The 14439-nt window shown below is 35.6% G+C and overlaps 1 protein-coding gene across 1 annotated transcript; it reads right to left on the reverse strand.

The window, feature by feature from the left end:
* Nucleotides 1-10106: 10106 nt before the first annotated feature.
* On the reverse strand, nt 10107-12121 carry LOC125682886 (apolipoprotein D-like). Its single transcript, XM_048923467.2, has 4 exons — nt 11699-12121; nt 11311-11435; nt 11096-11181; nt 10107-10446 (listed from the first exon to the last, which is right to left on the reverse strand). Exons 1-4 carry the CDS (start codon nt 11810-11812, stop codon nt 10220-10222), a joined length of 552 nt encoding a protein of 183 aa, XP_048779424.2. The 5' UTR covers nt 11813-12121; the 3' UTR covers nt 10107-10219.
* Between the last annotated feature and the right edge of the window lie 2318 nt (nt 12122-14439).

Raw genomic sequence — 14439 nt, forward strand, 5'->3', positions numbered from 1 at the left:
GATTAATTACTGTTCGTTATTTTCACTTTGCAATCAATAAATACAATGTACATCGATAGACAACTTTATGTCATTAATGGTGACTGTTTTATCAGGTTTTATGGGCATCAAATTGCGTGAACTTGTTACGTAATTCATTTTTCTATATTCCTTCCTTAAGCTTCGCTGGTCACTTGGATTCGTGGTCTAAGACAACTACGATAACAACGGAAATAAACGCACAACAAAAACGATTTAACCACAGTATCTATCTCTTTATTGTAAAGATCACATTGTTGATTAATCAACTCATCCACAATCAGTACTATATGTGATTAGAGGTGATTACAAGACATCAACGAGAGAACGATACTTCCGGTACAAAAATTATAGAAACGCAAAATCGAAATTAAACAGCCAAGGACATCTTTTATAGGCAAACTTTTCAAGTCTACGAAGAAAATTTTAATTTGAAAATATGGTAAATAATTCTTGATCTCGGTATCCCCCAAACAGCACGTGTTGTACTTATTGTATATAAAAGAGGGTAATTCAAATTATTTTCGTAAGGTACGTACATGTATGTGCTATACAAACCTTTTGCATTGCTGTGTTGCAATTTAAAAAGGATGTTATGGTAGGACAGTAATATGATATTAACATTTATGAAATTAATGATGTCATAGATTTATTGTGACATTGCCTTTTTTATTTCACAATCCCTTGTGTGGTCCAGAGAATAATTACAAATGTACACGTTTCGTAGAATGTATGTCATACATCCAGACATATTCATCATCTAAAATGTTTTAATGGACTTAACTACAGAGTATATATTACTTTTTCAAAAATAGTGATTTGAAACAATGGAACGACATACTTTTTTGCTAATGAAAGGAATTTGAAGGACTCGTTTTGAAAAATACCTCCAGGGTAAAATGATGCATAGACACGGTCTATACAAATACAGGAAAATGATTGTGAATCATGTCACAATATCTAAATTATATTTGTGTTTAACTCTTTTTAAATATTCAAAGCGAATGAAATCAATATTACTTTCCTTCAATATTTTCAGCATATTGATACATGTAACTACATGTACATACATATTGATGTATGTTTTCCTAAACCATCTAGTATGATTACAATAGTCTGATTTTTAAGATATTTTTACCATTATACATGTAAATTAATCAGTAAATAACAAACATTTATGGACGTCTCAATAGAAATTTCACTCTCAAGATTTCACATATCTCAATAAAAAAAATAGAATATCTTTTATGGATATTACAGGGAGCCAAAAGTTAAGAATGCAAGGTGAAGATAACGAACAGTGATCAATCTCATAACTCCTACAAGCAATACAAAATAGATAGTTGGGCAAACACGGACCCCTGGACACACCAGAGGTGGGATCAGGTGCCTAGGAGGAGTAAGCATCCCCTGTTGACCGGTCACACCCGCCGTGAGCCCCATATCCTCATCAGGTAAACGGAGTTATCCGCAGTCAAATCAGTGTGCTAAGAACGGCTTAACAATCTGTATGAAACACGTCAGACAGCATTTGACCCAATGCGAGGTTGTATTGACGAACTAGATCGTTATAACGACCATAGAATTTGCGAAATGCTGACTTCAATCGAGACTGTTGAAATCCCTGTACCATCAACTTGTTTGTCAGTAGCTTACCTCGAATTAAAAACTGACTATACCCAGAACAAGCTCTTGCATATCGAATCAGTTGAGATATATAAACACCATATGCAGGTGATAATGGAATATTGCTACATAAATGTGGGAAGTTGACGATGGAGAAGCTGAAATCATCCCGTTTGTCATACAGTTGAGTTGTCAGTTTGCCGTTAATGTCTACTTTCAATAAAATATCTAAGTATGAAGCAGAAGTGGACGACTCTGTGGTGTCCTTTATTTCGAGCTCACAGGGATATATCAAATCGACATATGAATGAAAGCTATCATTGTTAATAGACAAAACGTCATCGATATATCTAAAAGTCGAATTGAAGGTCACAGCGAGAGATTTTTTCTTCTCACGTAGAAGTTTTTGAATAAATTCTGCTTCACATGAATATAAAAACAGGTCAGATAACAAAGCAGCACAATTCGTGCCCATGGGAATCCCAACAGACTGTTGGAAGACCTGATCACCAAAGACCACGAAGATATTGTCAATGAGGAACTCTAGCATATTTTTTATTTCAACTTCAGAGTACTTGTGCGTGGAATCAGAGTGGTGTTTAACAAAGCAAGTTTTTGAATGACTGATGTTTAGCTTCTCTATCGTCAACTTCCCATATTTATGTAGCAATATTCCATTTACACTTGCACATGGTATCTATGTCTCTTTTTTGATTTGATACGCAAGAGCTTGTTCTGCGTATGGTCAGTTTTTAAATCCAGACAGGCTACTGATAAACACGTTGATGTTACTGGGGTTTCCACAGTCGTTTAAAATCAGCATTTCGCAAATTGTATGGCCGTTATAACGATCTAGTTTGCCAATACAAACTGTCATTGGGTCAGATGCTTTATGATGTGTTTCATACCAATTGTTAGGACGTTCTTTACACACTGATTTTGACTACGGATAATTCCTTTTACCTGATTAAGATATAGGGCTCACGGTGGGTGTGACCGATCGACAGGGGATGCTTACTCCTAGGGACTTGATCCCACCTTGGTATGTCCAGAGCTCCGTGTTTGCCCAACTCTTGAATTTGTATTCCTTATAGAAGTTAAGAGATTGATCACTGTTCGTTATCTTCACCTATTCATATGTTAAAATATGTGTTAATTCGTTTATTTGATAAAGTTACAGGGTGGATGTGACCAGTAAACAGGGGATGCTTATTCCTTCTAGGCATCTGCTCCCATTTCTGGTATTTCCACGGATTCGTGTTTGCTCAGTTCTTGATTTTGTATTCTTGATAGGATTTATGATATTGATAGATATTCGTCATCTTCACATTTTCATGGTCTAGAATACCATAGAATACAAAGACAAATGCCATAATGCAGATTCAATTATTTTCAGACATTATTCAATAGGAATTTCACTTATATATGAGGGTTGAGCCTAAAGTTCGTGGAATTTCTCTATAACGTTTTTTCATTTTTCGATAGAAATAGTTCAAAATCATATATGATGATGTTAACCTACTTTGAATTATGTACGAAATGTTTTGATCAACTCTGAACTTTCCCCTATTATCGCTTTGACATTTGCGAAATAAAATGATATTATGAGATCGATCACTGCTCGATATCTTCACCTTTTTATGTTGTGAAAGGCTTGGGAGACTTTCCCTGTTGTTTTTGTTCTTAATGTTTTGTTATTCCTGTGGTTATTTATGAGAAAAAAATGCATGAAATGTGATAAGAAACCAAAATGACGTCATATCAATTGTTGGAACTATAATGTATGCAAGTTTCACAAATTTTAATGATTATTTGGACATTCTATTCGTGATTTATTGTTGATATCATCAGAAAACAGTTATAACTTTAGAAAATCTCGGATGTATAACGCTTGGAAACACCCCGACTCGGACGTATAACTTGATGACAGAGTGCCTATACCCCTTTCTAAGGCAGATATTGATAAGAAGGCCCAGTGTTCTAATGAGGTTTTACGACAAAGCAACCGAATGTTTTTAATGTCACGTCACGTCAAAGACTTTTACGAATTTTGTAACATACCATTTTGAGATTGCTTGCATGACTTATATTATTATAACGTTATACAATTTTCTAGTCATATCAGATAAAGTCTTTAGTTTATAACTAACACTATGAAAGGTGAAAATAACGAACAGTGATCAATCTCATAAATACTATAAGCAATACAAAATAGATTGTTGGGCAAACACGGACCCCTGGACACACCAGAGGTGGGAGCAGGTGCCTAGGAGGAGTAAGCATCCCCTTTCGACCCGTCACACCCACCGTGAGCCCTATATCTTGATCAGGTAAATGGAGTTATCTGTAGTTAAAATCAGTGTGCCACGAACGGTCAAACAATCGGTATGAAACAGGTCAGACAACATTTGACGCAATGATAGATTGTATTGACGAACTTAGGATTTGCGAAATGCTGATTTCAATCGAGACTGTTGAAACCCCTCTACCATAAACCTGCTTGTCATTAGCTTGTGATCAGTCATTCAAAATTTACGTTGCTAAACATTACTACGATTCTACGCACAAGCACTTTGAAGTTGATATTAAAACGATGTTTTCATTCCTCATTGACAATATCTATACGGATTTGGAGATCAAGGCTTCCAACAGTCACGAATTGTGATCCTTTATTAGCCGGTGTTATAGAGCCAGACTTCCCCCCGGAAGTATGGCTCTAGAGTGAGCCTTCCCCCAGGGGAAAGGCTCACTCTAGAGCCAGAATCGCCTAGAGCCAGCCTCCCCCCGCGGATGTCTGGTTCAAGTTCAAGAGTGAGCCTTCCCCCTGCGGAAGTCTGTCTCTAGAGTGAGTCTTCCCCCGGAAATCTGGCTCTAGAGTGAGCCTTCCCCCAGCAGACTTAATCTAGAATAAACCTTACCCCCAGGGGGAAGACTCACTCTAGACCCATAAAACCCTCTTGAAGTCTCGCTCTAGAGGGTCACCCCCGCTTTCATCCCCTCCTGCGCAAACTATGAAATAAATTTTAGTTTATCGGACAGGGAATTACTTACCTACCTACCTACTTGCCTACCTATACCTCCCTACCCACCTCTCTCTCTTTCTCTCTGCCTACCTACCTACCTACAGAGAATGTACCTACCTACCTACATACCTACCTACTTACCAGAAGTTGTACAAGTTTAAAAGCATTACCGATATTTGTACACAGATGAGAAGAAAGATAAATTCGAATTTTCCTTATTTCATTTTTCAATCTTCTATAACTAACCAAGGCATAGGTATTGTGTGGGACAAAGTTCAAGGTCTGTGGGTAAAAAAAAATGACGTATTCATTCCAATGTGTTTTATTCACAGTTTTCTACTTGTGAGTTTAATGAATGACTTGAGCAAAATCATTTAATGTCCTGCTGAAAAAGGTCTTGGTATCTAAACAATCTCCATAAAGTGATAGTAGTTTACCAGGAATAAATGAAGGGGGAAGTCCTGCTATGGGGGAAGTCTGAATCTACAACTAGTGATAGAGTATGTCTTCCCACGGGAAAGACTGGCTCTAGAGTGAGACTTCCCCGGGGGTTCTCCTGCTCTAGAGTGAACCTTCCCCCAGGGGGAAGGCTCGCTCTAGAACCAGGCTTCCGGGGGAAGGCTTACTCTAGAGCCAGGCTTCCGGGGGAAGTCTCATTATGGGGGAAGGCTCACTCTACAACACGGGTGGTCTGGTTTTATATTCTCATGTAACAGATTATATTCAAAAGCTTGTACATGAGAAGAAAAGATGTCTTGCTGTGACCTTGAACGTCGATATATCGACGATTTTCATCTATTGACAATATTCATTTGCATTCATATATTGATTGGATATCTCCCAGAAAACTCAAAGTCAAAGACACCACAGAGTACGCCATATCAGCTTCATATTTGGCTATTGTATTAAAAATAGATTGACAAATTGACTTTAGGACAGATGAGATGATTTCAGCTTCTCTGTCGTCAACTTCCCATATCTATGTAGCAATATTCCATTATCACCTACATATGGTGTTTATTTCTCTCAACTGATTCGATTCGAGAGTATATTATGCGTATGATAAATTTATGAATTGAGACACTTTACTGAAAAATAAGAGAATGTTACTGGGATTTAGCCTCGCTTGAACTTGGCATTTTGCTTATGGTCGTTATAATGATCTAGTTTGCAAATATAATATGTCGTTAGTTCGAATGCTGTCTGACGTTCTACTTACCAGTTGTTAGACCGTTCTTTACATACTGATTTTGACTACAGATTACTCCGTTTACTTGATCAAAATCAAGGGTTCACAGCCAGTGTGAACAGGGTAAGACACCTGATCTTACCTCTGGTGCGTCCAGGGGTCCGTGTTTGTCCTACTCTTGATTGTGTATTCATTATGGGATTTATGAGATCACTGTTCGTTAACTTCAACTTTCATCAAATAAGGTCATTTCTGATATGGTATCATTTTTTCCCCCAAACAAAACGATGATTGCACGAAAATGCCGAAGAAATTTCGATGTACAGAAACTTCAAAACTACCCATAATAAGTTATTGTCTACTGCTGACGTATGCAATGTCTCAGAGAGGGGACTCGTAACACTAAAGTCGTCAGGATGGATTAAATGGTTTATATTTTACACTACAGGTAAATATTTTATCAGGAAATGGAGAACGATAACTTCCGCAAGATGGCTTGATGAATAGGGAGTAATTTGATAACTCTAAAGAAATAAACACCATGTCATTTAAAGACGGAAACATTATGAGGACATTCCCCGTCTGTGTCGGCAGACGGACCAGACGTAAATTACTGATGATAATGCATGCTTTGTGAAGATCGATTCATTATTATTGAATCGGATTGGGTCGAAGATATATATATGAGGGCTGTTCGATATGTAATGTGTATTGTACCACAGCGCGATAACACTTTGCACGATTTCGTGGATGATGATACTCTTGAATAGCTCTATGCAATACCATTCCAACGGTATAAACAAGAGCCTTCAGCTCCACATAGTATTAAACTTACATGTATAGCCATTTCAATAGAATCGGAGAAGATTACCGTGTATTTCAAACTGCGGAGAATACTTTGAAGGGATGTAATATTCATTTCACTATATGAGTCGAATCCTTCTGAGATATCGTACAATACACATCACATATCGAACAGCCCTCGTATATAGTCATAGATAGTAGATAGTAAACAATATATATATATATATATGAACATAACTGCCCTAAGTGGAGAAATATTTAATATGAAGCACAGAAAATTTCACTTTATTTGGATACCCACTTCCGCCCCTACCCGGGAGTGAACTCACGACCTGCGGAACCAAATCTCCTAGCAGCATGTAACTAGCGCGCTAGACCGCTCGACCATCTAGGCAAGTCGAAAAAAAACTTGCTTTCGATGACGATGGAATTCTCGCCACGCTGTCATACGCTACACGGTCATTGAGAATGGAAATGGGATACAGTTATTTAACGTACATTTAAGAGCATCATACATGATACATAATTATACATAGATAGATAGATATACATAATACCTTTCTAAATGAGTTTGCATAGTCACTATACCTTTCTAAATAAGTTTGCATAGACACCTAAATCATTTAAAACGGTTTACATTTAATTCCATTCTGATTGTTTATCAGATGTATATGCTGCATGTTTTCTACTGAAAACTTTTCTTTACATGTGTTGCAAATATTTCAATTTGCACTATTTCTTTTCAGCGGAAGATTTTTTCTACTCAAGTATAAGCCGGATGACGCGACCTCTTTTTATAAATTGTTCATCTTGATCCAGACTTAATTCATCTGCAAAGGTAAAGGGTTTGAATTAATTTAAAAGTTAAGATGTGGAGTGATGCACATACCAAGTGTATTGCATGTTACAGATACTCACAAACATTTGTCTACTTTTGAAAAGGAGTTTTATGTGACATGAAAGGTGAAGATAACGAAAAGTGATCAATCTCACAACTCCTACATGTATAAGCAATACAAAATAGATAGTTGGGCAAACACTTCATGGTTTCTATAAGTCTTGTCCGTCAGCGATTGGTAAGTTACCCGATCTACCCTGCGCAGATTACAACATCAAAAATTGCTTCTTGGACATTAGTCATCACTTGTTATGCAGTTCAGCACTTTCTACACATACATAGTTACTGTACATATATTTTCTATAGATTTACCTAGCCAAGAACGATAGTATAATGTAGATATGCTTTGATCTCAAAAACGTAGATTTGCTTTTTGGAACGATGACATATCTGGTAATGTGAAGTCTGACTATCTTTTTCGTCAAAACCCTAAATTGTGAAAAACAATTTGCTGCAAGATCTACGTAATATTGTCTCTCTGAAAGTACCAATCCCTCTGTAAACTAACAAAATTTATTTTTCTGTAGGATTACGTTATGTGGACGATAGAACACGAACTTGTAACTTAAAACAGTATAATGATTGAGGAAAATGTAAGGGAATTCAAGTTCTCTAGTGACTGAACGTGTTGTCATGTGGAGATAGAAGAATGAAAACGTTCAAGCTAAAATTTAAACAAAAGTATAGGAAGTAGACAATTTGACACCAGGACCTGTCTCAAAATGCATAATGGAGAATACCTAACCCAAACGGAGTGTTGAATTTTAGAATATATGAGGAGACACTTTATTTAAAGAATCTATTCATAATTTACAGTCAGGATGCAGCGCTTTAATTTAAAAAAAAAAAAAAGAGACATTCAGATCTTTCATTATGTCATCGTTTTAAAAACACGATATAGCTCTCCGAAACCAAATCAACACACTCTGTTTGTTGACAAGGTAAAAACAAAGGATTAAATCTTTATTTAAAACACCAAGGAAATAGTTAAAAAGGAACTCTCAAAGGACATGCCTAAAACAACCTAAGATTTCTGGGTAACCTTATACCGAGGCAATACGAGAAGGTTGTGATTGGACCTTGTGCAGAACATGCAGCACAGATTAAAGGAAGTGATTAGGGCTTCATATTGAACAACAATATATGATGTGATTTTACGGTCTCGGCATATCCAGAATTGATAAATTCAGCTTTTTATTTTTGTTTAATTTCCATCAATAATATCAAATTCATAACAGTCCTCTTGCGTTGTGCGAATATCCCTTAAACCGGCATAATGCCTCAAATTTGTACAAAAAGCCTCAAATGTGTATTTACAAGTAAACCGATCTATAACTTAAAGTATCTTGAAAATAACCTGTATACCACAGCCAATGTTTAATATTGCACATATAAAATAGCCTGTATACCATAGCCAATGTTTAATATTGCTCATATAAAATAACCTGTATACCACAGCCAATGTTTAATACTGCAAATATAAAATAGCCTGTATATCACAGCCAATGTTTAATATTGCTCATATAAAACAAGAGGCACTGTGAGCAATGCTCACTAAGAATACCCCCCGCTTACCCCAATCTCCCAAAGGGTGTTGGTAATAGGTATAAACTACCTCTTTTCTGAGTGTAAAAAACAAATGACATGACAAACCGAACCATATTGCTACTTCGATGTCCAGTGCGTGTGACCTTTTGACCCCAAAATCGATAGGGAACATCTTCATCCCATGGGTAGTCCATATGTATGATATGGTGATTGTAGGTGGAAAGGATAACGCTTTAGAGCCCGGAAACCATATTGCTACTTCGATGTCCAGTGCGCTTGACCTTTGACCCCAAAATCGATAGGGAACATCTTCATCCCATGGGTAGTCCATATATATGATATGGTGACGGTAGGTGGAAAGGATAATGCTTTAGAGCCTGGAAACCATTGCGTCTACAGATGGACGGACGGACGGATGGACGGACGGACGGACAGACAGACGGACAACCCGATTCCAGTATACCCCCCTACAACTTGTTGCGGGGGGTATAATAACCTGTATACCACAGCCAATGTTTAATATTGCTCATATAAAATAGCCTGTATACCACAGCCAATGTTTAATATTGCACATATAAGAAACTAGTTCTTGTACAGATCTTTGACCTGTCAAAGGCTTTCAGCCACATTCAAACGACTTCCTCAACCGGAAACTACGCCCAACAAAGAGTAAAAGTGTCACAACAATGTTTGATGCATCACTGGAGACATATACTTTGAAAATTTTATTTTTTGAAGAAGATCCGTGAAATTACGGTAAATGCACTTGTTAATCAATAAATTACATCTCTTAACAAGAGTATCAATTGTATCTCTTTGTTTTTCTTACGGTGCAATTCGTTCCGCTGTATAACGACTCTTTGTTCTCTACCGACATTTCCTCTTTTCAATTTATGTGTAGCTCTGTTTTAAGTGAGTCACTATTTACTTTCAAGTACCTTCAATGCGAACAATTAAACAAGTTCTAGAAATAGAATCCCTTGGCACATACAGTTAGGAAGTGATTAATCATACACTTTAATGAAGCCATTATTCACAGAACTTAAAACTGTTTACATAAAGTCAATGGTAAGTTCTGAAGAGAGAGTGATGAAGACAAGCATGGCCACGTACTTAAGCACACCCCGTTTGCTCTTCAGTCAAGAAATTGGATGTCTTAATGCCATATGATGTGGCCAAATCAAAAAGTTTTGTTTTGTATTGATCATCTAACGTCCTTTCACGGCTAAGAATCCATGCAAATTCTATATGGCTAAGTCCCGCAAGATCAGTACATGAATAGATAAATGTGTAGTGATCATAATCAGTGTCGAGAACCCAATATTTACCATATGGGGCTTCTGCAAAAGAAGAAAAGAAATTAGTGTAAAATGAAATAGGTATGACTTTAGAGTGAATTTGTCATATCATCTATAACGATATGTTTCCATCATACATGTACGTGTAAAACTTATACGGTACCAATTTTGATGCACCAGATGCGCATTTCGACAAATAATGTCTCTTCAGTGATGCTCAACCGAAATGTTTGAAATCCGAAATAACTATGAAGTTTTAGATCTAAATATAGCCAAAAACAGCGTGCCAAACAAGTGGAGCCAAATTCGCCCAAGGATAAGAGCTATGCATGAGGGAGATAATCCTTAATTTTGAAATGAATTTCTAAATTTATATAACAGCAATTAAATATACATCGTGTGAAGTTCAGATGCTAATGATTTTAACCAGAACTACCGATAGCTATATCAAACTTACTGTACATCACGTGACACGAAGATAACCACGCGACATAATTAATTTTGCAAATCACGTGACACATTCACGATTTGTAAGAAGGCTACTTCATCAAATGTTGAGAAAAAACTAAGATCCATACATATCATATTATACATACATTTATGGCAATTTTCGATTACGCGAAAAACGAAAGAAAAGATACAAGCTAGTTTCTTCAACAGGACAGGAGATGCATGTAGTACTTATACTTACTGTCAGAAAATTTAACTTCGAGCTTTGCTGGAACATTTTTGTCGGGTGCAAAACCGTCACCTGTGGCTGTGATGGTTTTGCCATCTCTGTAATAAGAATTCAACATGAACATATTATCTAGAAAACGCGTTTACAAGTATAACAATGTATGATTTCATCTTACTTTTCTACAGATAGACACTTATAAAAAGTTAGTCGGAGATACATGTACGTACTCAATTCCAGTATTTTCCACTCTGATATGGCCATCTGATTTCATCTGATAGTTAGCTCGTATGCATTTTTGTTTTCCTTCGAAACTAGCTTCGAATTTATAGATTTCATACCAATCACCTAGATACTGCAACGAAATGATATGTACACTGTATATAACAATAAAACAGATATGTACAATAATTCAGTTTTACAAAAATGTTTTTAAACAAAAGTTGCAATATATTATATCGTTTTGTAGCAGCGTAAAACCTTAATCAGTCATCGTTTTATAGCATTATTAGGGCACTAGCATGTGAATTTCAGTGATACAGACAGTCATAGATCTTCAATTCTGCAGTCACATCTACATGTCTATTTAATAAAATTAAGTGTATTTTGATAACCTACCTTATTGATGTCGAAGGATTCTTGTGTCTTAACAGTGGGACATTTACCAAGACTAAACACCTGTGTTTTTGCTGCAACTAAAAGACAGCTTAGCGTAACAAAATATAATAGCATCGCAATACTTTTGCAAACCTTCGTTATGTCCAAGATTTGATTATCTACCTAATCTCTTTATAGTTGAAAACACGTGAGTCTCTGTTACACAATGAATTCAGATAAGAAATATACATGTGACTTATTCGGTCAAAGGAGGCATGTTGATCTGTTTATTTAACTTTCTGTCCTTAACATCCCAAGAAAAAGAAAAGAAATCACCCGCAAAAAAAAACAAAAAAAACGATACGCATAATTCTAATATGATGGGTTGTCTCACACAAATGAAATGGTGACTATCAGCTCATACACTTTGCCTCTTCGTCTTAACGTTTGAAAAAAAATAATTTAAAGACACCATGTTTTGCAAATGGATTTCAATTCGCTTGACAGTGATTTTTATATTCATGTGTTTAAAAAAGCCAAATTTATTCCAATAATTTAAAAAATATTTTTCTTACTTTAAATCACTGGAATATGCTGGAGACTGAAGAAGTAAATATTACAAACAACGTCACTTGCTGATAAATTGTATCATCATATTGTTTTTCAATATAAGAGATTTCATAATAATTATACGTTATATCTCGATATCTATGATAATATCTCATTAGAAAAATATGCTACTGAAAATGTTGCATGACCCAAAAGCAACTGTAAAGTAAAACCAACCATTTTCATAAGACATGGCACATGATACATGCATGTGTAACAAAAAATAGAGAGAAGGAAGTTTTTTTGGAATATTATGATAGTAAATATTTTTACCGGTTCATTGTGTCTAACACAGTCTTCTATATCACCAGACCTCAAGATCACAAACCGAGAATAAACTGAAGTCTTAAATTTCCAATCCAACTATCTTTGGAAATAATTTTCGTAGGCAAATCAAATTTTCAGTTCATATATTTGCATTTATTTCTTTTATAAACCAGCAGATTTTTCAAACATATAAAGATATAAGTAATAAAAATTTTGACTGAAGTCCATTCTCGGTGTATGGTTTTGGGGAAAGAGGTTTTCTAGAAAGGTGAAGATAACGAACAATTATCAATCTAATAACTCCTATATATAAGCAATACAACATAGATAGTTGGGCAAACACGGACCCCTGGACACACCAAAGGTGGGATCAGGTGCCTAGGAGTAGTAAGCATCCCCTGTCGAAACTAGGAAACGATTTAAGAAACGAGCACAGTTAGCTTAACGTGGCTTGGTTTGTAATAAAATGCACATAATTATGAATTTCCCAATGAAAGGTGAATATAACGAACAGTGATCAAACTATAACTCCTAAAACTCCCATCTAATAGAATGTGTCTACAAACGTTAAAATCTATTCTACGAATTCATCATTTTCAGAAACGCAGTTCGAGAATTAGCGCTTTAAAATTGTTTAGAAAACAATGAATAATAAATGAACTTTTTATATGTGTTAATAACTAAATGATAGTCAAAATGAAATATTACTGTAGCTTAATGTACATTTGTAGTTAGTCGTACAAGGAACAACATTGAAATACATTTAATATTCTTAGAAAAGAAATTATATGATGTCGTTTGTGTGCAGTGGGACTTTTATCCAGTGTTATATATTTCATGAGACCAATTATTTATTTCATAACTTTTTTTTCAAACTGAGTTGTGGTCTTCCTGATATATCATTTGGTTTAATTATTTCTGGTCAACAACCTCATGCATTATAAAGAGAAAATTAATACTGAAAAGGTCTAGAGTACCGCATTCACAATACCGTGGTACTTGTACCAAGATCCTCAAATGGTAATAAAAATGTAAATATAAGGAATAATGGAGAAAAGAGACATGACGAGTTTTAATACGGGATAACTGACGGGAAAGATGGCGATTTACTCAGTTTTAGTTTACTTAGTGTCTCTCGTTGAGAGCAATATTATCACCTCCATCATTCATTCGCGTTAGTACAGAATAATCATGTCAAAGTAATTCAAAGAGAAAGCTTTGCACGGGAATAGTCTTAATAGTATATCTCACGTTTTTATTCAAACATGAACAAATCCATTCTTAAAGGGTTTTACCATGATTTTTATTGCTTGTAAATTTATATGAAACTGTGGTGTTTTAAATTGTGTTGGTATTTATTTATTTTTTATATAAAGCGTGCTTTAGTGATTATTTTGCATCGAAAGTGCAAAAAGCCAGATATGCATATTCTCGTTGGAAATTTTCACGCCATTAGTATGTGACGTCATACGTGTCAATCGTGGTGAAGCGAGAAAGCCTGAAAACGTTTAAACAAGTTGTGAACAGCACATACAGCAGGCTATTGATACAAATTGGAGATATTCAACAGTTAAAAGTTCCATTATATTGTCTTGTACAGTATATAGCTGTAATAATCAGCACAAAAAGAAGAGTCTCTTAACTTTTACCAACGATGCAAGTCGGAGAAATTTTGTGAACTTAGAACTAAACTTAGATATACTTCAAATCAACGGAAAACCACCTTCAATAACGAACTTACATATTGCATTCTACATGTAATCCTGGCATTTAATTAATTTCAACATTTTTGTTTTCAAATTCATAGGCCCATTGTCCTTCAGACTGTACATAATCAGAGACTGACTTCGAGAACTCTTATAGCCTACCAAGTATTGAAGCAATCA

Source organism: Ostrea edulis, chromosome 1 (assembly GCF_947568905.1).
Source record: "Ostrea edulis chromosome 1, xbOstEdul1.1, whole genome shotgun sequence".
NCBI classification, from domain to species: Eukaryota; Metazoa; Mollusca; class Bivalvia; order Ostreida; family Ostreidae; genus Ostrea; species Ostrea edulis.